This window comes from Cottoperca gobio, chromosome 7 (genome assembly GCF_900634415.1).
Source record: "Cottoperca gobio chromosome 7, fCotGob3.1, whole genome shotgun sequence".
Taxonomy (NCBI): domain Eukaryota; kingdom Metazoa; phylum Chordata; class Actinopteri; order Perciformes; family Bovichtidae; genus Cottoperca; species Cottoperca gobio.
In genome coordinates, this window is record NC_041361.1 from 7,425,351 (window position 1) to 7,452,575 (window position 27,225).

At 41.2% G+C, this 27,225-nt stretch overlaps 1 protein-coding gene across 6 annotated transcripts; it reads right to left on the reverse strand.

Moving 5' to 3' along the window:
* Positions 1-285: 285 nt before the first annotated feature.
* Positions 286-25,683, reverse strand: znf512b (zinc finger protein 512B). 6 transcript variants are annotated; one of them, XM_029435658.1, is made up of 18 exons: positions 25,566-25,678; positions 24,640-24,858; positions 23,058-23,192; positions 14,355-14,434; positions 14,072-14,200; positions 13,548-13,723; positions 13,155-13,432; positions 12,983-13,054; positions 12,012-12,146; positions 11,129-11,250; positions 10,090-10,182; positions 7,024-7,122; positions 6,205-6,459; positions 5,733-6,053; positions 5,391-5,492; positions 5,165-5,227; positions 4,671-4,769; positions 286-4,140 (listed from the first exon to the last, which is right to left on the reverse strand). In XM_029435658.1, the coding sequence occupies exons 3-18, from the start codon at positions 23,188-23,190 to the stop codon at positions 3,829-3,831; spliced, it is 2,469 nt and encodes an 822-aa protein (XP_029291518.1). In that variant the 5' UTR covers positions 23,191-23,192; positions 24,640-24,858; positions 25,566-25,678; the 3' UTR covers positions 286-3,828. The 6 variants fall into 6 exon arrangements, with proteins under 6 accessions (XP_029291518.1, XP_029291517.1, XP_029291519.1 ...); XM_029435657.1 differs by lacking the exon at positions 25,566-25,678 and adding an exon at positions 25,358-25,410; XM_029435659.1 differs by having other exon boundaries at positions 6,205-6,357; positions 24,640-25,683.
* Positions 25,684-27,225: the final 1,542 nt, after the last annotated feature.

Consider the following 27,225-nt stretch of genomic DNA (forward strand, 5'->3'; position numbering starts at 1 on the left):
GTACATAATTACATTTTAGCAAAAACCATTGTTCATTTGATAGCAGGAACACCCAAAGTGTTATTTAATCAATGATTAACTTCCATTTAGGTGTGGGAGTGGGCCAGCATGCACAAAAGAGTACTGCCTTTATTAATTTAATATATACACGTATTATTACCTGTGTTTGACTAGTCAAAATGTTCACTGTGAGAAACATCTAATACATCCATTGTAAACACTAACAGCTGTAGTCAGCAGCTAAACTTAGTTAAAAGTTGACACAGTAGACACAGTTTGACACCATTTTAGTCAACAAACTTTTATTAATCAGTCGAGGGATACTAATGCACAGGTAATACAACAAGTTTGGGAGAAAAATTGTAACAGTTCAGACTCAAAGGAGGTGTTGATGCCTCCTATGTTAGGATCTATACAGCTTAATTTCAGATATGGAAATCTTTAATACATCATTAGTCTCATTTCACCTGTTACCTTTATATCATAACCAGTTATGAGCTACAACATCATCTCTGAAAACTCTCAACAGTTTCATCACAATGGCCCTGACAACAGACGTTGATGCCATTTCCTGCTTTTGAAGTAGGTAGCATACAAAAGGAACCACTGTTGTCCAAATAAAAGGGTAAAATTCTCAGGCTGTCTATGGGGATGTCTAAGGATTAACCTTGGTTTTGGAAATAACATTGTTGACAAAGGGAAGACGCTTGAGCCTGCTGTTTCCCCAGGTACAAAAGTCACACCACACACAGTCAGGGTAACTAGAAAGCTCCAACAACACTCCTATTTCAAGCCTATTTCATGGTATAGTAAGTGCACTAAATACAGAAACAAACACACATACATATGCCTTGTTGTCCCATATTGAATAGATAATAATAATAATAAAGGACTCTCTCTCTCAATGTGTTTGTCATTGTGTACTGAAAAAGCTCAATTTATGTGCATCATCAAAATGGATAAAATAACAGTGTATGCCGACACATAGGCCTACAATGTTCTTTGTGGTCTACAAATGTTTTCAACCTTTTTTTCTTTAGATTTCATAATATGTAAAAAGCATTTTCAAAGCAAACAAATAAAAGTAGGGGAGTGAAAAAAGCCATACAATTTTGAGAAGACACATCAATATCAAAATATCAGCAAGCCAACAAAACCAGCTAAATATGGTGTATTGCTGTACTCTCTAAAGATGTTGCAGTTAGCTCACACTGCGGGATAGATATGTGTTTTCCACATCATAGGAAGACAGATAGTAAAGGGTGTGATAAAATATAAAATACCCACTGTTAAAAGCAGTGCCTAACTATCATATTGCAACACCAAAGCTTGTCAGGTAAACACAGTCAATGTGACGTTATTAATGACACGAGTAACAAGCAGCTGATGAACTGATTCTGTGCCACAGCATAACACTCAACGAAAAGTGTTACCATTTCTGACATCCAGTCATTACAAAGGTGCTAACTGTTTTACACACACACACACGCACACACACACTCATACGCGCACACACACAAGGTCGGGACAACTCATATCGAAAAGGTCCGAGGACCAATCAGTGCTTGTCTAACTTATCCTCTCCATCGGTTGAACCTGGATTGAAGATAAAGGTCCATCCCATTAACAGAGACAGACACATGCATAATCATCCCCACCTGAATAAACTCCATCAGTTGATTAATAATGGAGGAATTCAGCTCAAATCTTTGCTTTACAATATAAAAGGTCACGGCGTAGGGATGACAACACCTGGGACACATACATTTCAAATTCATTGTTTCTTGAAAATGTTCCGCTGACATCAGTGCTCGATTTAAATGATGACGTTGACATTTGTTGGTGCAAAAAGACTTGCCAGTGAGGAGAAAATGGCAGGATGGATTCGTGGACTTACTGAGTTCAGGTCCTTAAGGTAGAGTGGCAAGTAAAGCACCCTTGTTATTTTACCAGAATATCCCCACATCACAACTTTATCCAAAGCTATCAGATTGCTATATGGGTAACACACACAAGAGAATATAAAATAGATTTATTATTTGTCACTTTGTTATCAAGCAAGTTATTATTTCTATGGACCTAAATTCCAGATATAAATCAAATATTTATGGATGTTTTATTTGTTTCATTTGTTAATATAACTGTGGATTCAAGTATCTACTTTAAACATGTTAAAGTGAAAATATTCTCTGATTGCACACATTTTAGATTTGAAAAGTAATTTATTAATAATGTTTTTTTTGTTTTTTTAATCTGAAGCTAAACTAACTTTAAGTGGTAAAGCAGCCTTACAATTCAACCAGACCTGTTATGGCTTTGTGTGGTGACTCATAATTATACGGTCGTGTTGGATTACAGATACTATCTAGAAAGAGTTAACCATGCTGCTCATTACCCATGTGAAGACAAATTTAGTTTTTCTGTAGTTTCATTTTTCATCAGAGTAAGATATTCCTGCTCCTGTGCCTGACAGCCACTAGGTTAGGTTCAATACTCCCGGAGTGCAAAAATACAAGAGAGGGGTTAAGGGTTAAAGTGCAAGGCAATAACTTTGAGCATCCAGGAATTAATTCATATACATAATTATAAGTGAATCTTCATTTGCAATTTTTCTGTTTAATAAAAGATTATGTCCCTCAACCTCTCTATAAAAGATATTTTTATTCTCTCCTCAGCTCTTTGATTCAAGCTAAAGCAGTAGCCAAATATGGCCTCCTTTAAAATGGTGTCACATCATTTGATTGTGCTGCAATGGTGCAACAAGCTTCACACAAAATTCTTCTGTCCAACATTTAGCTTTGCCAGTCCTATTTTAGACAGAATGCTTCAAGTTTTTTTATGTTTAAAATCAATTAAACAATGCCATATTAAGTATTAACTTATACCTTACAGATGGAAATCTCAAACAATCACTTTTTTGGGGTTATTCTGCTTAATAACTTCAGTGTAAAAGAACTGTGGAAATGATCTTTTGACACCTAATTATGGTCGTCAAAGCAGATACCTTTCACCGTCATGTGATGCAGAAAAAACAAAAATAAATGTCACTAAAGTGATAGCCACATAGCTGTGAGAAAAAACAGGGTGGAATATGATTAACAACTGACCAACGTTTTTAGCTTATATGACATTTGCTTATTTGAAACATGAAACGTAAAAAAAACAAGAAAAAAAAACATGAAAGAAAAAGAAAATCAAAAAACAACATTGCACTACAGCACACACTGCAAAAATTCTGACTGCTCATGATCCAATTGGACTTGTCAGGCATCATTGCTTTGAGTATATAGATATATAGATATAGATATTGTTTATGTACACAGTACAGTATATCTGTGGAAAAAAATGTGAAAACACTAGCTATCATTAAATGACTTCACCATGCTAATAGAATATCCTTTTTAAAACCTCTCAAACACAACATGAATATTGTAGAGAGAATTGCTCTGCATTTGTTTGGAATACTACCTCTGTTTAGAAAAATGCTAACCATGTAGAAGTCAGGATGTTATCTTTGATTACTACTGACACCCCTGCTGTGAGTACAGAAACCGAAATGTGTGCCTTGAAAAGAAGACAAAAGTGGAATGGAGAAATAAAACACTACTGTTACATGAGTACTGTTTATAACAGTAGACACATTTACTCTGGGATTTCAAAAAGTCTGTACTAAATGTTTTAGTTCTTAAGGGTTGATTTAACTTGCTTCTCAGTGCCAAGTCCTTGTGGAGTTAGAAAGGTCTTAGTTTCCTGGCACAACATTTACAGTAAGACTCCTCTCTGGCTCCTGGGTCGACAAAAGCAGAGCTACTCTGACAATGACGGCCTTTAGGGTTTGCTTCGTCTGGCGGTGGAGGGGATGGGCTGTCTGTTTTGGCCTGAATTAGCACTGTCCGTGGGGTCGGGGAGCAGGGAGGGGGACTGTGAATGAGTCACAGCAGGGGTTAAGTTTTGAGTAATGGTAGGTGCTTCAGTTTTTGTTTGGAGAGGCGCAACCACAGGGGGGCGCTCTTTGGGCTTGCGGCCTCTCTTCTTACCAGTGGTGGCACCGTTCCTCACCTCTGCTTGGATCCCATTGTTCTCCGGCGCTTTACTCTTGGTACTTGAGACCACTTGACTGACTGCTGCACGAAACCAGTTCTAAAGCGATAAACACACTGTCAAGAGCATGTATATAACTGTGTTTCTTACTGTATTCAGTGGTGCAAACAACCAAGCTTTTATATTGTGTTTCTTTCTTTTTCTTTTCAAGTTGTAAACTCAGATAATATTTAAGACATAAGCACCTGTCATTCTGACATATGCCCACATTTGATGCATGTGTGTGTTAATCAAGAAAAATAACAACAGACTGGAAAACTTTCCCTAAGGGGACATTATTCAGAGATTATTATTATTATTATTATTATTAATAAATATTGTTACTGTATTTGAGGGAACAACATCACTGTGATGTGCCAACAAGCTCTATATAAACAAGTTAAGTATTTATAGGCATATATATCCCGCTATAAAGGCATACAGTAACACCTTGTTATCACAAGATCTATAAACACACTTCTGCAACTGTTACTTTACTGTATGTTAAGTGAAATTTAAAAAATGCTGCCTTTGAGAGAGTAATTTAAGTAACACTAAATAATATAGAGGTTACACTGAGACTGACCAACCTGTGAGTGTGTCTTGCTGATGTGGTACTTCACACCGCTCTCTGAGCTAAACTCCTTCTGGCAGATCAGACAAGTGTACTTTCCCAGTTCTCCACCACCCTGCAACACACACACACACACACACACACACACACACACACACACACACAATTATACATGTTATTTAGTTCAAAACAATGTCTATAAGAAAACATGTTTGATGAATCTGCAGCCACTATCATTAACACTAAAATTAATATAATTAAATATATATCTAAATATATATATATATATATATATATATATATATATATATATATATATAAATGCAATGATGTGGATAACAATTTTCTCATACTTTTTAGGTTGTATTGCTATTACGTGTTAATAATGAATAATAATAATTTTTCAACCACATAATTCCATGTGTGTGTGTGTATTCTTATTTGTACTACAGTATATACAGAGGCAAATGCCATAAGGTTGGTGGCTTTGCTTCAGGTGAGTGTTTATACCTGGCTGCAGTTGGCAAGGTGGGCTTTTAGTCCTGATACACTGGAATAGACAGCTTCACAGTTCTGAGACAAAACAGAAATAAAGCAAACTCACTCAAAAGTTGAAATCAACAGCCTAATTATTATAAACCGCTCAATATTAAGACACGATTCTGAATCAATGTTTTATTTATTTAAAATATTTATATATGGTGACACACTACTGTAAACCAGTGGATGTTCTTACTTCATTGGTGCAGCAGATGAAGCCCTTCTCCTTGACTTGGTTCTTCCAGGTTTCTAATAGGTCTTGGCTGAAGTTGGGGAGGCCGGGACGGGTATAGTTTAACTACACACAAAAGACGACATCTATATCAGTATTCCTTGCAATGTTACACTTTAAAAGTACACGTCTAAAAAGAGAGACAGGGGGACATATTTATCTGCTGTCTTGTTTACCACTTAATCCATTGTTGCATTGCTGCCCCATGTCCGTACATTTGCATGTGTGTGAGGTGACTACGCATACGTTATGTCTACTATGTTCATGTTTACATGTGTGCGTAATGCATCCCCTCTCCGTCCTCACCCTCTTGCTATCAGGCACCAGGTCATCCTTGATGCGGCGCTTGGTGCCCCAGTCTTTGGCCAGCTCATCCTCTGCTATCTCCTGCAGGTGGAACACTGCCACCTGCGCTGACCGGCGCCTCACTCTGCCACTCGGGGTCCGTTCAAAGTCATCTCCCTGGCTCACAGTCTGTGCTACTTTTTCTGTGACTCGCTCCCTCTCCTTCTCCTTTTCCCTGTCCTTGTCCCTGGCTTCTCTCTCCTTCTCCTTGGGCTGGCCGGATGGTGCTTTCTCAGGCTGGCTTTGCTCCTTCTGGCCTAATGATGGAGACTCCAAAGAGACCTGGGGGAGCAGTAAGACACTTCTTTGAGTGGATAATGTGGGTAAGCTTTGGCTAGCTATTACTGAAAGATGTAGTGAAAAATAGCTTCTAAACAGTGGGAAAAATGGCATGTCCTCCTATAATGATTACTGTCTGCCAAGATGATCTTACCCTCTCTTTGCCGGTGTTGTTGTTGGTGTCAGTGATAATGTCTTTGTTGTTATTGTTGGTGGTGGCTGTCATGGCGGTGGTGATAGTTGGGGAGTGTTCGGTACGCACATGGTAGTCTCTGCCAGCCTTGGAGCGGTAGGTTTTTCCACAGTGCTGGCACAGAAACACAGGCTTCTCATCGTCAGAGAACTCGCTTCCACAACGTTTCTGGTGGTACTGGTAGCCCATCAGGCTGGAGAAGTGAGCTGAACAGCCCTGTATACGTGTGCGTGAGTTTACACACATAATGTTTGTGTGATTGTGTGAGACCAGTGACAGAAAGAAGACAGAATGAAAACACACATTAAAGTGAGCGGGAAACTGTGTAAGTGGAACAACATGTAGGTTTACTGTAATGGAACGATGTTACTGCAATACGTCATTATTTTGTTGTTACTGTTAAAAAGACAGGGAAAACAGCAGGAAGCTGCTCATTTTTCAGTGTGAGGACATGTCACAGTAGAGAGTCTATTTTTTGCAGCTCTTTCTCTTCCTCTCTCTGTCTTTTGCACTCTAGTGTGAGTAATGGGAAGCAGAGTGTTGATGTGGTTTTGGGCAACATGTCAAGAACAAGGCATAAAGGAAAAAGCAGGGAGAGAGGTAAGAGGAGGCACACAAAAAAGAAGAGCCTGAGGAAAAGAGAGAAATAAATTGAAACTGGCAGACGAGGAGAGAGGAAAATGTGACATGAAAGACAGAAAAGTTGGACAAATGGAAATGAAGGACACATGAGAGAAAGGAAAAGAGAAAGGGACACCGGAAGAAAGACGGAGTGCATACCTCACTAGGACACTTGATTCGTCCCATCTGTTTGAGCACTCGGCGCAGTCTTTCTCTTTCCTCATGCTCGTCAGTCGTCTGGCCTTCGCTCCCCGAGGGCTGAGGGGGAACAAACATGGCGTCGCATAAGTGTGCTGCACCACAACCCCTCCCCCCCTCCGACTTTAAAAGATTATGATGAAAATGTGTTTTCCATCTCGGGGTGTTCACACTGTGACAGGATCATTAAATGGTTTCATGGTGAGGCTGTTACTCAAGGAATGTTTGTGACAACTGTCAAACTCATATTTTCACTCGAGTGTTGGCTGGTGCCAAACCCCAGCCAACACCAGAACACCAGATGGCACGGCTGCCAGGGAGAAGAAATCGGGAGTGGAGAGAGTCTGGACTTACTGAGGAGTCCCAGGGGAGCGGACTTCATGTGTTTTCACTTGTGTTAACACACACAGAAAGAACTGAGATGACTGAGACACAACCTTAGCTTTCTGGAAAGGTAAGACGGAGAGGAGATACTGCCAGAGTACTTCAAATACTTCAAATAAATAAAGCTCACGTCTGCAGGTTAGAGAACAGACACCAGCTCAGCCATTGATTTACACTGGCTGGAGAAGAGTACATGAAACTACATCAGCATGTATTCTTAATGCCTCCATCAGAGACAGAGTGAGAGAAGAGGAGGCAGTATCACAGCAGCGACAGCAACATCAAGGTCAAACTCAGTAGGTGACCCCTGTCCCCTCTGTGTTTCCACACACTGCACTTGGGCTGTGCCGCGTGACCACACTGACAACTCACTGGACCCAGGGTTAGTGCAGACGCCAAATCAAATCAAACTTGATCGCACCACTTAAACAAGACTGAAGTACAAACTGCTACAAAGAAATGGTTTAAAAAAGAGATTCAACACAATCTGTAATACAGCCAACAACATTAACAGAGATAAAAACTAACAAAACAAACTATAATAAGGAGCAAAATAAATCAATACAATACTTTCTTTTGCAGTTCCCAGTATATAAACACATTTATATACCTAAATAAATATACTGTACCAACTCAGAGGAACACTGGAAGAAAATAATATTTCTGTGTATTTACATAAACGACACATTGTGTGTATAATATGTCCTCAGATCAACAAGCCTGTCACTTGCTGTGTACTGAGGACACAAAGAAATAAACCTAGCATAAGTCTCCACACGAAGAAAAAATAGGAATGCTTGCTCGAATATATGAGCCCAAACACATTACAACAATATATAAACAATAATAAATAGCATGACGGTGCGGTTAACTCCATACACACACATCGTAGTATTTCTTACTGAACAACAAAGTTATTAATTCTACCGAAATGCTAAAAAGTCTAAGGGTATGTTTTAAGTTTCTATGATTCTGATTCCTTCTGGTCTTGGATTTATGAATTTACTGCTTTCTCCTGTTTTTTTGTAAATAGAAAAAAGAAACAAGTCAACACAAGTCAAACCCGCTAATGATAAAAGCCTCTTTTTATTCAGCAGACACTTGAGTCTAGAGTACAATCACAGACGGCACAGCTTGTCACAAATGTTTTAATGATCTAATGTGAAAAATGTTGCAGAAAAGTGTTGCCGTTTGTTGAGGACGAGCACCTGATGGAACCTTCGAGCAGCTTAGTTTAAACACACTGACTGCTTATCTTCTGCTCTGCTGGACTGGGGATGCCGGCAATAAGGTCAAATCAGACAAACGACGGTATCAAAGCGTTTAACTCGGCCGACACAGATGGCACAGATGGTCATCTATCATCACGATTAAACCGACAAACATGCACAGACAAAGCCCCTCACACACACACAAACACACACAAACACACACACATATATACATGCATGTGCGCATATACTAATAAAAAGTGTGCCCGCACAAAAACACAAACACATATGCTACAAGGTTTGCTGCACGTACATTCATTAATCTTTCATGGTACTTAATAAAAAAAAAAAAGGCAAGTGTTGAATAATTGAACAAACTTCATAGCAGCACCATTGCTCTAATGCAGGAGCGTCGTGATAATATCTTAATGAAGCTCTCTGCTGTCAGAGTTAAGACAGCTGCAGAAAGAAAGCACTTCAAGGACAATCACCATCCCCAGTTTGAATGTTGTTTACAAAACCCTAAAATCAGAATTTCACAGAGGGGCTTCGCAGCTGACGATGAATATGCAACAGATACATTTCATATATCTCATGGGAAAAATATGTTTTTTGTCAACTGTGGATGCATACTTATATGGTATATGATGTCTACAAGCAGGACACCCCGTACCAAACAGTGAAAGCTGACACTAGCAGTAGCGTATGGTGGATTTCCACACTTAGAGTCACAAGTGTAAGTCTGACCGCTTCCTGAATTAGTGTAGTTCTTTGGTGTGGTGTCTAATAACTAACAACTTTAGTAGGGCAGTGTGACAGTGGTGAAACATTAGCTCTCTGAGTCCCCCAAAGTTTACCCATCTGGACTACTGAGTGATGAATTAAGGGGCAAAGATCAAGTCAAAAAGAAAGTCTAGAGCAGGCATTACAAAATGGCGCACCACAGTCTCTCTGGACCTGAGACCAATTTCAGATCATTTAATGAGAATAAATAAAAATCTTCACCGAGTGCTTTTTTCCGACGTTCGCGGCTATAAACCGTGGGCGCAGCTAATCCAGTTTATAGTGCATTAGCTTCACTCAATTGAGCCAATCAAATCGATTGTAGACAGTTTGCTAGAGAAAACAAAAGCATAATAGAGATGTGAGAGAAATGTCAGCATGAAGCAACGCAGCATGAACCCTGCTACTGTCCGGCGACAGAGCGTTTCCACTGTTTGCACCACAACCTTCAGCTGTAAGTCAACTTTGAAGTTGACAGAGAATGTTGTTGAAATGGAAATGTACTTTGTTGATTTCATTTGATAATACAGGCTATGGGACGCAATTTAGAGTTTCGGACCCTTGCAGGGAGGAAACTTTACTCGCTGGACCTTTTTGAATATTAATTGAATACCTCTGGTCTAAAGCAAGCTTCAGGAATGACATGTACCTTGGTGCTGTGTTCAGCCATGGTGTGGTAGTTGAGGCCTGCCTTGGACCTGAACTGTTTGTGGCACTGCTGGCACTTCAGGGCATCCTGGAGCTGCAGGGGTTAAAGGCCAAACAGAGGATAAAATAACTTTTTAATGAAAGGAAACCAACAAGTAACTCAATATTACAGGCAATGCTCTTTATTGGATCTATCAATATAGCAACAATTCATCTGTAACCTAATAGATGTTTGTTATTAGTGTGCAATGTTGGTGAAAACAAAAGACAAAGGGCACATCAGGCAACTTTGGGAACCGGAAAAGCCAATTTAACACAAAGTGTTCCTTTTCGTAGATAACTCCCCTCGCCTCAGTATTGATTTGGAGACAGAGGTGTTTTGATGGTGACTGACCCAGCGGTAATGTGGTGATTCTGTCTTTGCTTTATGGCAGACTGTCACTTTAATAGAGTCACACGGGCCATTGGGCCAAGGTGCCATTAAAAAGGCTGTTGGAACACGTCTCTCTGAGGGCCTCGAGGCTACTGCACCACTCCAGCTGCTTTGTCTTGGGGAAAACTCAATATAATGTACTTGGATGAACTTCTTCCGTGCTTCACTTAAAGGATATTACATGAGAAAACTGGTTGATATTACTGTACTGAGATACTGCCTGATGTTATTTATACAGCTTTCCAATTAATATGATGACTGTAAAGGCTCCCTAGACTCTGCACAAGACCTCAGGGAGGGGTATGTACTAACGCTGCAGTCAACGTGGAAATTACAGTTTTGGGTTGAGAGAGCTTTATTTCATACTCATAAGAAAAAACACGTTTAATAACAATTGTGGTTCACAGAAGGTATGACGATATGTAAACTGTTTGTTACTGATATAATATATGGATTCCACTGAGGCGTTGTGCAAATTGACCGCCGTAGATCTCCATTCAGATTAACACATTGTAGTGTATTGCATAGTGTCACATGTTACACAGGATCCGGATCTAAGAAGTTATAACAACTCCCAGTCTGATGGACAGCTGCTTCGCCCACTGACCTTCTGGCAAATCTCCATGTGTTTCTTGAGGCCGTGGATTGTTTTCCTGGTGACGATGGAGCAGGTGGGACACACCACTTCACCTCGCTCGTGGATTGCTCGCTGCCATTGGGTGTCAGCACCTTCGAAGCATATAGAAACAGTATTAGGGATAACTTTTCCATTGGTGTACTTTGTATTCATGTTTCCTTACCTTAAAGTTTACTTCTATGCTTGTGTTAGCATGTGATAATGTGTAGTGATGTAAAATGATCTCTTTGGGCGGCGATTTCCGAACCCCAAACTTAAACAAAGGTTTATTTTGTAATCATAATCAGTCACTGTATATTATATCTATATCAGTCATTTACTTAACAAACATAAGGCTGTAACAATTAGTCGATTAATCGCTTAGTTGGCAGAAATATTATCAGGAACAATTTTGATGTGAAAATGTAGAATTGAACTGATTTAATAAATTCAAACATTCATTGGTCCCAATTCTGATTTGTTGTTGTTCTCTGTTTTGCATCATTATAATTTCCTATCTTTCAGGTCTGGACTGTTGGTTAGACAAAGAACAAAAATAATTTAAAGACATTACATTGGGCTCGAGGAAATTGTGGGGGACGTCTTTCACTATATTCTGTCATCTTCTATACTAAATGATTGATTAATTGATTAATTGATTGGTTTGTTTAAGTCCTTTATCACAATGTTGTGATGTTTAACTTATTTAGGCCTAAGAAAAGCAAGACAACATGACATCATTCATAATTGACTGATTTGCAACGACCAAATTCTGATATTTGCACCGGCATCACTGGTAACATTTCAAAAGACACCAAGATGTAGAGCTCTACATTTCTATTGGGGGGGGATTGACAATCATTTAGTTGTTCACCAGAACTGGTTGTAGCAGGATCTTTCTTGGACGACTGACTTGAAGTAGGTCTTCTCTGGGGCTCCTCACTGAACCCACTCCCCTCTGACCTCTTTGCACGGCCGGCCTTCAGCTTCTCCTCCACCTTAGTCATACCTACAAGACACGCACACACACACACACACACACACACACACACACACACACACACACACACACACACACACACACAGTCGTGGTAGTAATTAATACTCTCGTTTAATGTATTCAAGGTAAAGTGAGAGATACAGCGAGGGACAGATGAAGGACAATGCTGAACAAGAAAATTGCTAATAAAAAGAAAGTTGATACTGGATATAAAAAAAATAAAAAAAGAGGTAGAAATGGAGAAAAGAAGGTTGGATTGAAACAGTGACAGGTGGATTGAAAGGGAGCAGGAGAGCGATTGTTTGATAAGTGAAGATAAGTAGTTTATAGCCGTGTGTATACTATATAAGTCATTGAACGTTTTCAGCATATGAATGAGCCAGAAAGAGCGAGGTGTGTGAGTCACTGATTCATTTAGTCGGGTATGAAACACCTCTACAGTAGAGGTATAAGCACTGTTAAAAGACCAGCACCATTGATCAGCAGCAGTAGGGAGCATTCATAATCACTCACAGAGCCAATCATACGATGTTAAGTTCTTTTGAACGAGCCCACAACCCACGATCCTGATACCTTTATTCAAGCAGTGGTACAAATCTCCTCCCATGGTTTCCATTATTCAGGGAATCATCAACCTGTGGCCTGCTGCTGTATTGTCAGTAATCAATGATGAATCAGCCGGCTGATAGTAACAATCTCTTCTTCGCAAAGTTTGTTTATTCACTTATTAATATTACACCCACGGGAGATTACTGCACACGGCTGTTTGATTGTTACGGACAAGTGTTCATTTGTGTATTTACTGTCAACAACTGGGTGAGGTGAGAGAAACCTTTGGTATTTACCTTTCAATCCAAATGTTCCAGATATAGAAGGCTGCTCTCCAGTGAATTTCTTAGGCGTTTTCTGCTTCCGTCCTAGCTCAAAAGAAAAACACAGAGCAAGGAATGGTCAAACAACATACAAGCATCCAATGAGAGCATGGGGTACGGTACAAAATATATGTTGTAATCTTACTGTGTCTCATTCGCTCTGGGTCTTCGTCAGGGAAAGAAGGGGGAAGGCTGTCCCCATCACTTTCACTGCCCTCCGCATCAGACGACGTGCTGTGGGACTGCTGGGACTGAGGCTGGACTGGCTGCGACTGGTGAGTCTGCGGTGAAGGCTGGCTGTGGCTGTGCTGTTTCCTCTCACTCTTCTGGTGGGACAGCTCCCCATTCTGAGAGGGCGTGGACACCTCGTGGGTCTTTTTCACTTTGAAGAACATCGGAGAGGGGGGACTGTTCTCCATGGGCCTGAATTCACAGACCGAGGGAGGACAGTTTTGGGCAGTCAGCATTATGACGTTACTAACTAACACCATTATGTGGGTCAGAGTGGGTGGGAATTTGAGCACTAAATCCCAGTCACCTTTTCTTGGTGTTGGACTTGACAGGGGTCTTTTGAAGCTTAGTCTGCTCGTCCTTGGGCTCCATACTAACCCTGTCTGGGTGGTTCCACAGCTTGTGCTTCTGCAGGCGCACCTTTGTGGCAAACACTGCCTCACAGTAGGGACAGCCATGACTCAGCTTCTCGGCTACGGTGGCCTAGTACAAACACAGACATCAGGAGAGGGGATTTAGAGTGAGCTCCCTCCCTACGCAAAATAAAATGACAGTGGGTAGCTGTTTCTGGAAGCATTCAGCGGACTAATCACAGGTTCTTGAAACAGCCATGTATGGTCAATAATTACTAAATATTTGAGGTGAGCGTTACAAATTATCTGGAAGTTTAAACCTTGATTTAACTTTACAGATAATTTATCACAGACGGCGATGATCCTTCCTTTGATGCGTTTCTTCAATATCTTTACTGTGATCCACTGTTAAAGACTACTCTCAAGCATAAGGTAGAAATAGCCGCATAACAGGAAAGAACAGAGGTTAGTGACTCACCCCCTGGCAGCGTTGATAGTGGTACTTGACGCCATAGATGCTGGGAAACTCTAACCAGCAGCCTGAACACGGACACTTAACCCTGGAGCGGCGCTTAAACTCTTCCTTCCATTGTACTATCATATGGGCCTGCTCAGGGGTGAGGAAGAGAGAGTTCAATACATGCAAGGATTATCGCTATACTGTACTGTATATCTTGCATATTCATGGAGAGCTGCCTACTCTGTGCAGGAAATATGATGCCCACTTCAAACACCCACTCCGTTCAAAGAGAGATACTCACAGGGATGCTTCTCAGCTCCTGCACTTCTGCTTTAGGGCGACCTTTCCTCTTCCCCTCTGCTGGCTCATCACACACTGGACCTGGTAAAAATGAGAGAGAAAACCATTTTGAGTTAGCGCGGAGTACTGCCACTGCTTCACATTCATGGCAAGGACATTAATGATATGATATTAGAACTTCTAAATATGTTTTCTTTACTTTTGACGGAGCTACACAAAATACCCAACTTCAGTAAAATACCTTTTTCAAACCTCCAGATTCCCTGAATCCACTCACATGTTCAAACTAAATATGGACCACATGACGAAAACATATTTATAAAGCTATTGTGATGGGTTTGAATATTGATAAGTGTTGAAATGTGTATGATTGTCATGTAAACAGAGGAAGAGAGAGAGAGTGTGTGTGTGGGACAGAGAGGGAGAGAGGGCAGTGTGTGTAAAAGCCTTTCTGTTCAGCCACATAGATCAGCTATAAATCTCTAGCGCCTGCGTGAACCTCTGACACAGCACACAGCAGGCCGACTGCCTCAGCTCTCTCTCTCTCTCTCTCTCTCTGCTCCCTCACTCCATCCCTTATACTGCTGCTTCCCTCTTTTCTCCCCTCATGTCTAGCTTACTCACTTTCCCTTCCTTTTCCTCCACACACCCTCCCCAATCTTTCTCCATGTAAACTTCGGAGGCGGTGCACTGGCTCATTACTGCTCTCTTCTCTGCTACAATTAGACCTCTGATCTCTATTTCCTCTATACAGTACTACTTGAGAGAAGGAGGGAAGGTGGAGAGACCTGAGGACGAGTGTATGCATGTGGAAGAAGAGGGAGTGGGGGTAACGGGGGGGGGGGGGGGTTGAAAAGGGAGGAGGGGGATGCTGAGGAAGAGAGGAGAGAATTGCAGAGGCAGATGACTTCTTCTTCTGACCAAGCAGAATACTGAATGACAGTGCTGCAGGTAGAAGCTGAGCCTGTACTCTGCTCTTCAGAATAATATATCTTTACATGTGCTCTCAACTCCCCTGCATTGATCTGGCAAGACCGGAGAGCGGCAGCAGAAACAAGGCACGCAGGAGACAGCTGCTAGAGCCTATTCAGTCATATTAGATCTAGAAAACGTCAAAGGGAAACTGCTTGAAGTAGATATGATAGTCCTTTGTTGTGAAGTGGAATGCAGCAATGGTATTGCATAGATTAACGTTTGAATCGGCTTCACTTTCCCATGCGGAGGTACAAGACATTGTGACTGCTTTCTTCTCCTGCAAACTCATTGACAAGCAGCGACAGGATGCACACATGCCTCCTGCAGCTCATTTGTGTGCGGATCCCAAATTGGATCAGAGCAATCTGTGTGCCTACCAGGATTATAAAAATGGTTGGAGGATTTCTCATCAAATAAATGAACTGACTTCCTGCCATCGTTGCTTATACAAAAGAGCTAGATTCTGCGAAACGATAGCCTTCCAGCCCAAACATATCTCTGTCAGTGATGTTAATGTGTATACAAATACTATCCAGGCCTTACCTGCCATGACCTCCCCTTCTCATTCCCCTCTGTTTTATTACACAATGTCAGCTCTCATTTTCCCTCATTTGTCTTCTTTTTGTTTCTAACTCGAGCGCAGGCACAAGCGCAGATTGACGGATTATATGTAATCTTTTACTTCAGACTCACAATAATAAGGTGGAAAGAAAATAAGGCAAGGCTGAATAAGATTGAATGAGAAGTAGCGCAGCCTTGCTGGCTGTGTTTGGGAATAGTTCATGACACAAGGTGCAGACACATTCATAAAAGCGCAAACTGCAAACACACAAGCACACACAAAACACAAGTACACAACACCATTACCAGTTTGTGTGAGTGTGATGTGTGTGCATAGATATGAGTGTATTAACATTCTCAAGGCGACAAAGCATTTCTCTATTAGCTGTCTGGGTAGCAGCTGGGGAGGTGATGCAGTCGGCGGTGCAGCTCTTGTGCTGAGGAGGAAATTGAGCATGCATTCTAATTCCTGTCTTAGAAAATAAAGGTCTTGTAAAAGAAAGGCATAATTAATGAATTCTGCTCTTGGGAAAGATATGTTCTTGTTGCTATGGGAATAAGATCCACTTGTCTTAGTTACCACTATCAGAGGCCTCTTTCGAGCAAGCAGAACAATTAGTCCCACATGACGGGGGCTACGATACAAATAGGCACGTGCACACACAAGCCAAGGTTGCGCACGTGCGGGTGCAAACTTAACTGTAAAAATGAAATATACAACCTTTCCTGGGGGGAAATATGTGAACACGATAAAATGTGTTCAGTATCTTTTACTTTGCTTTGCTTGCTTGACTATGGGGAGCACACTCTGGTGCTCAGCAATCACAACCATTGTCTTGGTATGAAACAAAGCAGGCCCATTGTGTCAAATCTAAACCCCGGTTCTCAGGCTCAGGCCTCGGGGATAAAACAGCTGTTCAACTAATGTCAGAGTATGACTCGCTCCCAGCTGTCAGCAACTGTTGCTCCACACTGGTTAACCCTGACAGCAGAGAAGAGAAGAGAAGAGAAGAGAAGAGAAGGAGTCAGGACCCAGGAGTGCTGGCAGCTGCCTAATGATCTCAAATAACCTCTGAGTTCTCCTAGCTACGCCTGCAACAGCTCCCCCTGAGTGCACGGGTGCACACATTAACCACACACACACACGCGGGTGCGCACACAAAAGAACAGTCATTTGTTTTCCTCGACAAACTCTCACACAGGAGCCTTTGTCTGTGTCTGCACAGTAGGGTTTAGACATACTGTAGTTCAGAGAAAGACAACACACACAAATACAAACACCACTCACCACTGACACAACTTCATGGAAAGAGGACACAGTATCACTACTTCCTCAATCTCAACAGACAATAGATGGAGAAATTGATACACCTGAACACACAGTGCAGGATAAACACACTGGCAGAGTGTAACCGTCTCCGTAATGTGTAAGCGATCCTGGTTTACGGTGAATTCAACCACTGGACCTTACGGCCGTTTGTACTTTTTCACTTTAAAGTTTATCCATTGAGTTTTGACTTAGTTCTTCACAACTTTCTCCTCTCTCAAACCTTCTCTGTTTAGTGGCACATCAGCACTTTCACACACATCTCCCCGTACTTCCTATTTCCCTACATGTTATTTTTCATCTCTAATGTCCTCAAACTCTCTTATTAACACACACACACACACACACACACACACACACACACACACACACACACACACACAGTACAAAGTACCTTCCCATCCTATACGCACCTCTCTTTGAAGACGTCCCCATAATTCCCTTCGCCTGATTCCAGACAGTGAGTAAGAAGAAGAGGAAGAAGAGGCAGAAGAGGAAGAAGAAGAGAGGAGGAGCAGCAGCAGCAGCAGAACAGCCTTGCAACGCAGACACTGCCTAACTGAAAGAAAACCAGACTCTCTCAGTGAGTCAGGCTCTCGCTCTCTGTCTTTGATTTCTTCCTCCCTCCCTCCCTCTCTCTCTCTCTCTCTTTCACTTTCTGTATTTTTATGAATGTGTATGTATGCTTATCTCTTACACTGATATGCAACACACACACAAACATGTTTACACTAATTAGCTCATTTATATTTATATTTTATTTATATATTTTTGTACTTTTTCTGAAAATGCTGCAAAATACAAAAAATCTTTTTTTTGCCATTAGACCTCCTACAGTATATAGTATATAGTATATAGTATATAGTATAGTATATAGTATATAGTATAGTTATATATCTGCTGGGATCTGATTGTGAAGAAGAAAATATGAGCCGCTTGCATCATATTACTTTCTATGATATTTAGTGGTTCTGTGAGTTAGATGATAACACAAAGGGTTAAACTTTGGGGCTAGACATAATGGACAACAGATTTCCTAGGTATGTCTTTAATAGATATATTTCCTGATTTAAAGTCAAACTGAAATCACATCTAGTCATTCCTCTTTGCACTAAAACATTATGTAAATGTCTTTTCTTTATGTATTTTTCAGGAAGCGCAACAGAGGACATATCCTTCTTCCAGTGCGGACAGACATGCAATAGATGCCATGTGTTCAGAAGAGATCAACACACATACAGTGTTGACTAAATGATTGATATATTATAACATGAATGAAGAATAATACCAGCATTAATTATGCTTTCTACTATTAGGTGTATCAAAGTTGTGAATTTTACAATTCTACATCTACGTGGCTTTGACATATCTATTTGTTCAGGGCATCATTTATTCATAGTTTAACTCCTTTTCAAGGTTTGTACGACTTTATGACTTAATGATAAGCAGACTTGGAGCCACAGATCTTCTCACTAAATGACTGGTAATTAGTGCCCAGTCTATGTGTGAGAGCCCGAAGGAAAAACAATGTTCAGTGTCCTCAGTGGTCTGAACTACTCTCTAGGGAATCACTTTGCGTAGAGTCCAGGAATCACCACACAGACCTGTGGTAGACTTAGTTTACTAGCACCACTAAACCACACTTAAAGCAGCCAAATCAAAGAAAAGAGCCTGTGCTCGAGATTCCTGCTACTGCTACATGATCTGGTGACTCACAGTACCTCGACAGCCTCTTCAGACCGGCATTGATTTTACAGCCTTCCACATCAGCTGCATGCTTCATATTATTGGAAACCTAATCTATTACCTGATGCCCATTTGGCCCATGGCCAATAGTATGTTTAGTGACATCCAATCACAACAGCTTCGGATGACTGGCCACACATGCGGCCAGTGAATTCCTGGAGGATGATGCCGACAGGTGAACTGACAGCGAAGCGAAAGAACTTTCTTAAATGTAAGACCGACTGGACAGAAAATTAGAAAAATATACATGGGTCATGGTGGAATTTGCCATGTATGCACTGAGGCCTGTTGTGCTATACACACTGAGAAAAGGCATGTGTTTATACAACAGCGCATATAGTATATATGAGCCAGACATGCCTGCTGCAGACTGTTTGTTGTGCCCTCCTTATGGACAATGACTCACCAACTCAATCTCTCTTCTCTCCCATTTCCCTGTACTCCTTCTCATCTGCCACCCTCAAGCCTGCCAAATAAAGGTGTGACAAAGATGACAAAGGACTCTCCTCAAAACCAGATGCAGCATCAGGCTGAGAAAAGCACCATAATTCAATTTCATCCCAAAACAAACATTCTCCAATCTACAGCTCTTTATCGATTTCATCTTTTGGTATTTCACCAATTTCTGAGACTCAAAGCATCTGCAGGCGAGAACTACAAAATATAAGAAATAGGAGACGCGAGTAGAGTGCATGCGGGGATGGAATGGAAGGTGGCAGGGATAGTGAGGCTGAAGGCCCGGGGACTCACTGCTGCTGATAATACTCCCTAATAAGTGAGACAAGAGAAAGATGAGGAGTTTGAGGAAGGAGGAAATGAAAAGGAGTGAAAAGTTATGCACGGAGAATGGGACAACAAAGTGTGTGAAAGCAATAGATAGATAGAGAGCGAGAGATTACTGCTGCAGCAAAAATATGCAGGGTCAGCTGATGGCGTCTGTGGGCATGAAATGAAGGTCCTACAGTTAGGGTAGTGTACTGTCATTGGAGAAGACTGATGGCTGTGCACATGCACACAGACATGTAAATACAAACAAAAACAGCATGAACTAGCACAGTTAACATCCAGACATAGTCACAAGCATATAAACCTATTCAGACCTTCGTCATACTGATAAAGACAGCTCTTCCCAACTCTAGAGCACCCGTCTCCCCTTACCCCGTGCTCAATGGAAAAATGTTGTCCTGGGTTCAGGTAGGGTACTGCACCACTCTCTAGCAAAGAAGGAGGGTGGTCAGACACTCACACACACACACACACACACACACACACACACACACACACACACACACACACATACAAGCCTAGACTCCACTCATTTTTGCCTGCAATAATGTTTGCAGAAAGGAGCCTAATTTCAGGGCTTGTTGAAACGTTTGGCAGAACAGCATTAGTTCTGTCCAAATACTTTCACTGTTGGTTGTTTAACAGCTTAGACCGCTGGTGGAGAAAGAAGTGACAAAACTAGGGCTCTAATAGGATGTTAATGTGAAAAGAATGTGAGAGCAAGAAAGAAAAGAGAGAGACAAAGGGAGAGCAAGTCACCCTCAAGGACCACATCCTTTCCTGCAAGTTGTCTGGTGTGGCAAGGTGACAGCTCAACCGCACCACTCTAGGAAAGCACACAAACCCGATTTGCAGCAGTCTTTGTTTCCATGTATAAAATCAGAGGGATTTCAAGAAAGCACAAAAAAAAACATTCCAGCCATACAGGATTTCTTCATTGTTACATCATGCAAAGTTTCCGACAAGGACATTTATCGATCAGCATGAGAAGTGATTATACAACAAGGTCCAAACTTTCCACGGACATGGAATGAAAAGCAGGAAGAGGGCAGATGATGCGGTACCTGATTATCTGAAGAGCAAACTGTGTACAATGGACATAGACTGAGCACTGAAAAACCTTCACAGGGAGCCTTAGATATTGAAGCCTTTGTTTCCCCATACCGAGACTCACAGTCCCCCTGGGACAGACACGCTAGCTCCAGGCTCAATATGATTATCACTGTAGCTTTTCTCCTCATCATTAGCGACAGAAAGCTCAAGACAGACACTGAAGAGTAATAAGAAAAGGAGGCCATGTTTTAAAAGATGTCTGACATTTAGACGTTTTGCTTGAGCAACAGAAAGTCCCATCAAAACCCATGAATCTTCTCTTTGCTTTAGCCTCAACTACCTCTGAGTGAATCATAACACACAGCTGTTATGGTTTGGTGCTTAGGGAATACAAATGCCACTATAATCGAGCTAATTCTTAGATAAGAATGTAACATTCCTCATGTGTTTCTTATGCTTTGTGTCAGAATCACTTCCTGCTGTTACACAAGGTCCTTGCATGTGTTCCAGTGGTCTTGTGTTTACCCTAAAGGTTGCTGGATGTTCTTAGAGAATCTTCAAACCTCATAATCACATAAAACTCATTCCACTGGCAATGTTACCAACTAAGCCTCTCCAAAGGCTAGGGAAACCACTGGTAATGTTCCAGGTACGAGACAATTCTTCAACCACAACATGGAGTGTAGATGTCTATCTTGTTCAATCAAAATTGTGCTGGAAGCTTTCCTTAGAACAGACGTGCACTATCAATAACAGTGATATAATTAGTGCAGCGGTAGTTTTGCTCTACTTTAATGAGAGTCAAAGCAGATCAACCGTGGAAAAAGAAAATGAAACAGAGTACCACAAACGGTAGAGTCTTAAGTTACCAGAAAAAGTCCCGTAAAGACCAGGACCATTACCTGTGAAAGCATAATCTGAGCACACTCACACTCACACACACACACATGCACACGCACGTGCACACAATCGTCAGAGGTACTCATTAGTGAACCTCAGCCAAGTGTTCTTCTCTCATTTCTAGCCTTCAGTCTCAAAACGATCAGCAACTTTGCACTGATTGATTTATAAACACTTCTTGTTTATTGAGTAATAAAGTGTTAAAATCTATAAAACATAACACTCTGAGAGGCTGCAGTGAAAACCTGTCATTCACATACACTGTGTTCTGCTACAATCAATTATTTAGGAGCAAAAACAGCACATCAGCCGGCAGCCTGTATACAATAAAAAGTTGAAGAGCATGCTGTGAGCATGTGCTACACTGCTAACTATCAAAAGACTAAGCAGATAACAAACACATCATTAAAATAGTTTAATAAATGGCTTCACCACTTTGTGAGAAAGCAACTGTCCAATGCTTTCCTCGCCCTCTAAGTTCTGTCTCGCAAAATAAGCTTTGTATCATTGTCCACAGCAAGCAGGCACACACACACAGGCACGCACATCCAGCCTACAGGGCTGAATATTAACGTGGAAAGAAAACAAATTGTCTAGTCTAATGCTGGTGCTGTGTGTGTCTAGGAATGAGGGGCTATTTTGTAGCAACCGAAACAACTGGGTCATATTAGAACAGCTCCAGTTTTCCAACTCTGCCTGACTTTATTAACAAAGTCATGATGATCTTTTGGTTATTGGATTGAAACATAATTCCCCCGCCTGGCTCTCTTTCCAAAATCTTCCATCTCCATCCAGATGGCTTAGGGTTTCACTAATGTCAGTGTTTGGCAATACTTGTTTGTTTGGTTTTCTCACTGTAAGGCAGTCTGAGGAAAAAGTTAATTGTAGTTTCCAGGCCCTTATGTGGCGAGAGGGGTAAAATTACATTGAGGCTCGGGATCCATTGATTCTTAGTCAAATATAACCCATTCAAAAAAGCAACACAAGACAGTTCAATGTGTTGTATGTTGATCAAATCCTCGAGAAACAAAACTGAAGCTCTGAACAGCCAGCTTAGTGCTATTATAAGATACAAAACAATTACAAAAGTCCTGCAAATTGAAAGCCACTGGAATATAGAGACACATTAGAAAGAACACAATTGCAACCGTCACTTGTGTGTAAGTATGTCATGTTGTATGCAAACGAAAGCTATTCTTTATGCATCGCCACATGGAATTCATCCTGGAGCAAACCTGGGTCACACAAAGTCAAAGCACTCCTCGTTCCCGGATTTAAAACAATCAGTGAAACGCTGCATAAATCTAAAGTCACACACTGTTTTCATTTAACAAAGTGCGGCAGCTCATCACTCACTGTGTTTGTTGTTGTTTTCGGGGCCTGCCGTGGTTCTGACAGGCTCATGGGGATGTCCATGCTTGGGGGTCCGGCCCCTTGGCGGCCCTGATGAGGACAGCTTCCCAAGCCTGGGGCCACTTGGGCTCTCCATGCCTGCAATGGTAGTTGAGGGGGTACAAAAACACACGATATAGATTAATAGCTAGAGGCGATATTTGGATGTTTTCTGACTCTTAGTCCCCTTGTCTAAACATTATTAGCAATGTCCACTGTGATGATGCCGTCCCCTCGTTCTACAACCGGTGCTATTGCACTGAGGGTTATCTGAGGAGAGGCGCACACACCATCTGCAGTGGTAATGAGGGTGTGACCTTCCATGTTTCATTTTAAAATCAATACTCTCACTTACACACTAACTCCATGCTCTGCCCATTAGACAAAAGGTGAGTCAAAGGGAGAGATGGAAGGGGGGGGGGGGGGTACAGAGGTACAAAGTGATGCATCTCTTTATCAGGTCACATGGTCAGCAGCAAAGTTATTTTTGCTTTAGGTGAGAGCTAGTCTGCATTTGTTGACTGCGAGATAGATTACAAAGCATAGTCTACGACTCCATTATAAACGTCATACCACCATCATCCATAGTAACCCTACAGTACATGTCTGTTTGGGGCTTTGTGTACTGAACCCTCATTCCCTACCAGCATGGGACAGTGTAATGGATGAAGGCTGACAATCACTAATTATTCTAAGTGGGACTGATTATGATCCAGCATGCTTTCTCTTAGCACACATTCATGTCACTCTCCTAATGAATTACAACAGCACACAAAGGGTCACTCGGTGGGGGCCACTCAGTGTCCGTTTACATGCTCTCTGTACATTGAGTGATGATGGCTCATCTGTCAGAGTGTCAATAAGCTCAGTTTGTTATAAGTTGAATTAGACTTTATATGACATTTTTATGACATTTGACTTTATACGAGATGGTGAGCTTGCTGCATGGTGCAAGTTGCAGAAATATTGCTCACACCGACACTAGACACCTTCCTGTTTCTGCATGATGTGTCAGCGTGTAAGAGAACTACACAAGAGCATTTAACTACTTATAGTAAACACAGCAATAAGACACAGCAATACACTGCTTAATTATCAATGCTGAAGTTATATGCTGGTAATATTTTAATTGTGAGTATCAATAGTGACCTCTGTACTCTTTGTAGACTGCACATTTTTGTTTCCTGTTACAAATTGAGCTTTCCTATAAAATTATTTAGAAAATAACACTTTCTAGATTTGCTCTGGCATTTCTTCAGCAATGTTTTCGAAATAACATTGCAGCTGGTGTTTTCATAAAAGATTATTTCTACAAGTAAACGACAGTCCTACATAACCATACATTTAGCTAGACACAACAAAACCTGGTGACACCCACTCACATTTTCTCACACAATCTGCTGACAAACCAACCTGGAAATAAGTATTTTAGCTCCGCACGTGGCACACTGCCATGCTGTGCATGTGTCAACTACAACAAGGTTACAGTGTTGCCTATTTTGTTAAGAAAAAAAGAGTGCTCCACTCTCTTGTCGGCCACACCTACCTGAACTGTCGGGCAGTCACCCAGCACTAGGGGCCGGGTGGCCCCGGGTCACCCACGTGAGGGAGGAGGGGGTCAGGAGACAGACACCGAAGTGGGCGTTTTTCCACCAATGTTATGTTACATGGCAATCACACCTGCTGTTCGTCAACGACCGGTCAGACTGAGGTTGGGAGCCTGAATTGAAGTGGACAGTCGTCACCGTCGTCCTGTCCCCCCACTCTGCGGACGACGACGAGGTGGAAGAAATACAGGAGTAGTGCAGGAGAAGAGAAAATACAATTTAGTCTGTACATGAAAAGAAATCCAGGATACTTTCACCTAATTCCCAGTTTCCAATTGCGTTGCCCCCCCTCCTTCCCTGCATTAATATGTAGGCTATACCACGAGGCACTTCTTCAACCCCTGTCTTCTCGTTAAACACTCCAGAAATATTAGAAATAGCCAGGAAAGATAGGTAGGTCCTCGACTCCTTGAGGAAAAATAATAGAATACGGGATGGTTTATATAGGCAGTGAAGCAAAATGGCGACTTTATTACGAAGGAGGAGTAAAAAAAATCCTTGCGCTGGCTGGAGCTAAAGGGAGGCACAAAAATATATTTAGTGCAGTAATTTCGACGGCGGCAAAACACTTGGTTAGAGTAAAAGAAAACGAAGCGAAGGAAAATGAGCAGAAACGCCAAACCCCAGTCGGTTTTGGTACACTCCTCGGTTCCTTACCTCGGGATTATTTCGTTTTTTTATACGGATATTATCTCGGCGGCCGTGTACAGTATTACAGTAATGTGTGTTGGGTCATGCGCGTATCCACTCCACCTTTGACAGTTGCAACTACAGTCTTGAGGCAACTTGCAAACTCTCGCGTTATTATTATCGATATCGATCACATTAATATTGGGGTTTCTGCCTAATGAACTCGCTGCAATACCGGCTCGTGCTGCTCTTCCGACGTAACGGCGCTCGTTCCTGACGAAAAAGGGTCAGGGATGAAATTCCTCAAATCAACCATCGCCAAGTATTTTAATCTAGTTGCTGCCAAATCTTCTTCCCATGCGTCCTCCAGCCTATAGCGGCTTTACCAAATGAGATGATTATAGTCCAGGCTGTGGCTATTCTTTGTCATTACCTGACTGTGGGCCAGTGCTTTAGTCAGTCACTGCAAGTAGCCCTATCTAAAAACCATTGGAATGACAAATGAGTTTAACAAGCTCCACATATTACCTATAGGATAATATGCTCAGCATTATATGCATAAACCAAGTTTTTTATAATAATCTGCCATACAATCCCAAAATTCAAGGTCAATATTTAGGCAATATTTATTAATCCTATTGATGTTAATCGCAGCTCAACAATACATAGATTTACAGTCAATACAATATTGGATTTTTAATTGCTGTAAATTGACTACAGGCTATGTGCATACTCCTGGCATTTCCCCATGTAAATCAGCTAATAATACATGTTTAACATATGGTGTGAAGCAACATCTTCCTTGTATCACAGCTCTCTAAATTAATCATTCATGGTATCATTGCCACCTCACTCGTTCAGTAAAACAACAGAGGGTCTCTCTCGGTCTTTGATTGGTGCCAGTTGTCATGACCTAATATTTCCTATCAGTTGAAATCATCTGAAACCATGATGTAATGTATGTGTAAAAAATGTTTTCAGAATTACCAGTGGAGGGCAGGAGAGCCTCATTTTTGTATCAAGTTTACTGTGATGAATTATCATCCCACAGTCTCACGTGTGTTTAAATAACTTTTAGTTTAATGTATACCCCTTTTAAATCAAAGAGGTAAACACATTGGAACACAGTAACAAAAAAGAGCTACACGGATTAAAGTATACAAGTATTTTCATATTAATATGCAAAACAATAATAGACATGTAATGTCAGGTAGACGAAATAAGCATTAATGAATTGAATGACTTAAATGACTTAAAGACATTTCCTTAAAGTTGAAGTCATGTTTTTGCTAACTGCTATACTATATATGTTGTATACTGTCTAAGAAAATGTTATCATGCCACCGATTCTTATTTAAGAACAATATAACACTATGTATTAACAAATTAATTTTATTGTTGCAAAAGATTTCACACTTCCAGATTTTTCTGTCATGTCCAGTCAAGGTTTGTCTGCATTAATCCTCCAATAGGGGGCAGTGTTGTCCTGTGATTTGTCATGAACAGCACATAAACCATAAACATGGGCCCTTGTAGCATCTTTGACACTTTAACATATGTGTTTGATTTTCATGGCAATGTCATGTGTGTTACTTTGATCCCATGAGACTTTACGGGACACTGAGACTGAGCCTGATGGGTTTTTACTCTTGACTAAGTGACAACTGCAATTTTCCTGCACAGCCTGCCCAATTGACGAACTTAAATCTTCCTCCTGCTCTCTTTAATGGCCGCTGATGCATAGTTCATGCAGGGCCTTGTTTGACCCGTGATTAATCCTTTTACCATGGCAGTGATTTATGTTCCCTCTCCTCCTCTGCTGAGTGAACAAAAGGCTACTTAATGGTTTTTAAAACTGGTCAGGTGGAGTGGTTTGTGCCCTAAAAGGCTCTTGA

Coding starts and splice junctions, on each gene's coding strand:
- znf512b (XM_029435656.1), bottom strand. CDS start 23,190: ATGGAGAGCCCAAGTGGCCCCAGGCTTGGGAAGCTGTCCTCATCAGGG. Junction 12,147..12,982: donor TGGAACATTTGGATTGAAAG/GTAAATACCAAA, acceptor CGTGTCTTGTAG/GTATGACTAAGGTGGAGGAG. Junction 5,493..5,732: donor TGGTGCCTGATAGCAAGAGG/GTGAGGACGGAG, acceptor TTTTGTGTGTAG/TTAAACTATACCCGTCCCGG.